Source organism: Pteropus medius, unplaced genomic scaffold, assembly GCF_902729225.1.
Source record: "Pteropus medius unplaced genomic scaffold, Ma_sr-lr_union100, whole genome shotgun sequence".
Lineage (NCBI taxonomy): Eukaryota > Metazoa > Chordata > Mammalia > Chiroptera > Pteropodidae > Pteropus > Pteropus medius.
Window position 1 is genome coordinate 41,012 of NW_024343935.1, and position 2,293 is coordinate 43,304.

At 37.2% G+C, this 2,293-nt stretch overlaps 1 protein-coding gene across 1 annotated transcript; it reads left to right on the plus strand.

Annotated features, from left to right (window-relative positions):
* The first annotated feature begins 203 nt into the window (after positions 1-203).
* On the plus strand, positions 204-1,223 carry LOC120607047 (olfactory receptor-like protein OLF4). Its single transcript, XM_039868651.1, has one exon. The coding sequence runs from the start codon at positions 255-257 to the stop codon at positions 1,221-1,223; it is 969 nt and encodes a 322-aa protein (XP_039724585.1). The 5' UTR covers positions 204-254.
* The last annotated feature ends 1,070 nt before the right edge of the window (positions 1,224-2,293 follow it).

A 2,293-nucleotide genomic window follows, 5' to 3' on the forward strand; every position in this document is an offset into this window, starting at 1 on the left:
ATATGTGAAAGAATTTCTCATTAACTGTGTGTAAAAATGATTTATTTGGCAAATTTCTGATAAGGAGACAGGAATTCCTACTTAGAAATGCTGGGGGAAATTATTTAAAAGGAATGAGATCTCCAGAAAACCATATATGTGTTGTATATACATTCTACTGTAAAGTAAAAATTGTTGCGTTTCAAGATGCTACAAACGCCCATATTTGTTAAGTAATTATTTAAATTTTTATTGCTAGTCATAACCATCAGCACATGGTACCAGAAAATTATTCACAGATTACAGAATTTCTTCTCGTGGGATTTTATGAGGAACCAGAATGGCAACCTCTCATATTTGAGCTTTTCCTCTTCATGTACCTGATCACTGTATTTGGAAACCTACTCATCATCCTGGCCGTCAGCTCGGACTCCCAACTCCACACACCCATGTACTTCTTCCTCTCTAACTTGTCCTTGGTGGACATCTGTTTCACCTCCACCACCATCCCCAAGATGCTGGTGAACATCCAGACACAGAGCCAAATCATAACCTATGGAGGCTGCATCACACAGATGTATTTTTCCCAACTCTTTGGAGTGTTGGACGACTTCCTCTTGACCGTGATGGCTTATGACCGTTTTGTGGCCATCTGTCACCCCCTGCACTACGCGGTCATCATGAACCCCTGGCTCTGTGGACTGGTGCTTCTGGTGTCCTGGATCATGAGTGCTCTGTATTCCTTGTTACAAAGCTTAATGGTGTTGCGACTATCTTTCTGTACAGTCTTGAAAATCCCTCACTTTTTCTGTGAACTCAATCAGGTGATTAAACTTGCCTGTTCTGACACCTTTCTTAATAATGTGATGATGTATTTTGCAACTGGACTATTGGCTGCTCTTCCCCTTACTGGGATTCTTTACTCTTACTTTAAGATAGTTTCTTGTATTCGTGGAATGTCGTCAGCTCAGGGGAAGTATAAAGCATTTTCTACCTGTGCGTCTCACATCTCTGTTGTCTCTTTATTTTATTGTACAATACTAGGTGTTTACCTCAGCTCTGCCTCTCCCTACAGCACACACTCAAGTGCAGTAGCCTCAGTGATGTACACTGTGGTCATACCCATGCTGAACCCCTTCATCTACAGTCTCAGGAATAAAGACATAAAGGGGGCTTTGAAAAGATTCTGTGAGATGGCAGCTATCAAAGGGACAACTGTTTTAGGGATGAAGAGCTCTCCATGATTGGAAGGCTGAAAGCCTTGATGCCAGAAAATGTGGAAATTGAATATGCCTCTTTTATTTATTAACTTGAATTTCCATTTACTTAACTCACCTTTTCTGTACCATGTAATTCCATTTATCATGCTTTCTTCTCTAATATATTGACATTTTCTTCCCTTGTACATTTTCCCAGTCATAAACGTTTTACCCAAATTTGAACCAAAAATATTTGGAAAACCTGATTATTTTGTGAATTCATATGGATTTCTTAAGAAAAATTTCTTCTCAAATGGTCATATCATCTCAAGAATTTTATTTTGTGTTACCGAAAGAATATTGATGGATTGTATAACTCACATATAGCAAAGTATGCTTGTTGACTAAGTTCATTAACATGATATTTTATAAAAAACTGAAATATGGTGTCACTTTGGGTCTGTCATTCTATTTAATTTCACTCTCGTAACTTCTCTTACTGATAATGTGGACTTTAACATTCTGATGGTTTTTTAACTGGACTCCTACATTTTACTGTTATGGAGTTTGGCGTCTACAATGCCTATCACAGTTGCTGAAAAAAATTGTTTATCACATATACATCTCTAGGTAGAGTCGTCAGGAAAACACAAATTTGATAAATAGATTCACCTAATATGATCTTTAGAAAGAATTGGTCTTGTATATGTGGAAGCATTACTCAGTTGATTAGTATGCAACATATTTCTTTTTTATGCTGTAATCTGCTACTGAATTATAGAAGATAGATTCCATGTATGAGATCCTCTTTTCACTGAGGTGAAGAATGATTGGTATATTTACATTTTATTACCAAATTCCCTTCCTATTTGTCCTCCAAAATTTCAGTCTGCCTACAAATATGATTCCTATAAACTAAATATCTCCACTTTTCTTAATTTTGTCATAACCACTACATGGATAGTGAATGAACAATATCAATAGCATCCCTTTCATACTTCCTCATATGCAGGAATCACTTCCTTCTTCAAGACCTGAATGTGACTCACAGAAGGGCTTGTGTTCCTGCCCTGTCATATGATTCAGGATCAGCATCATTTCTGCTAAGATGCATG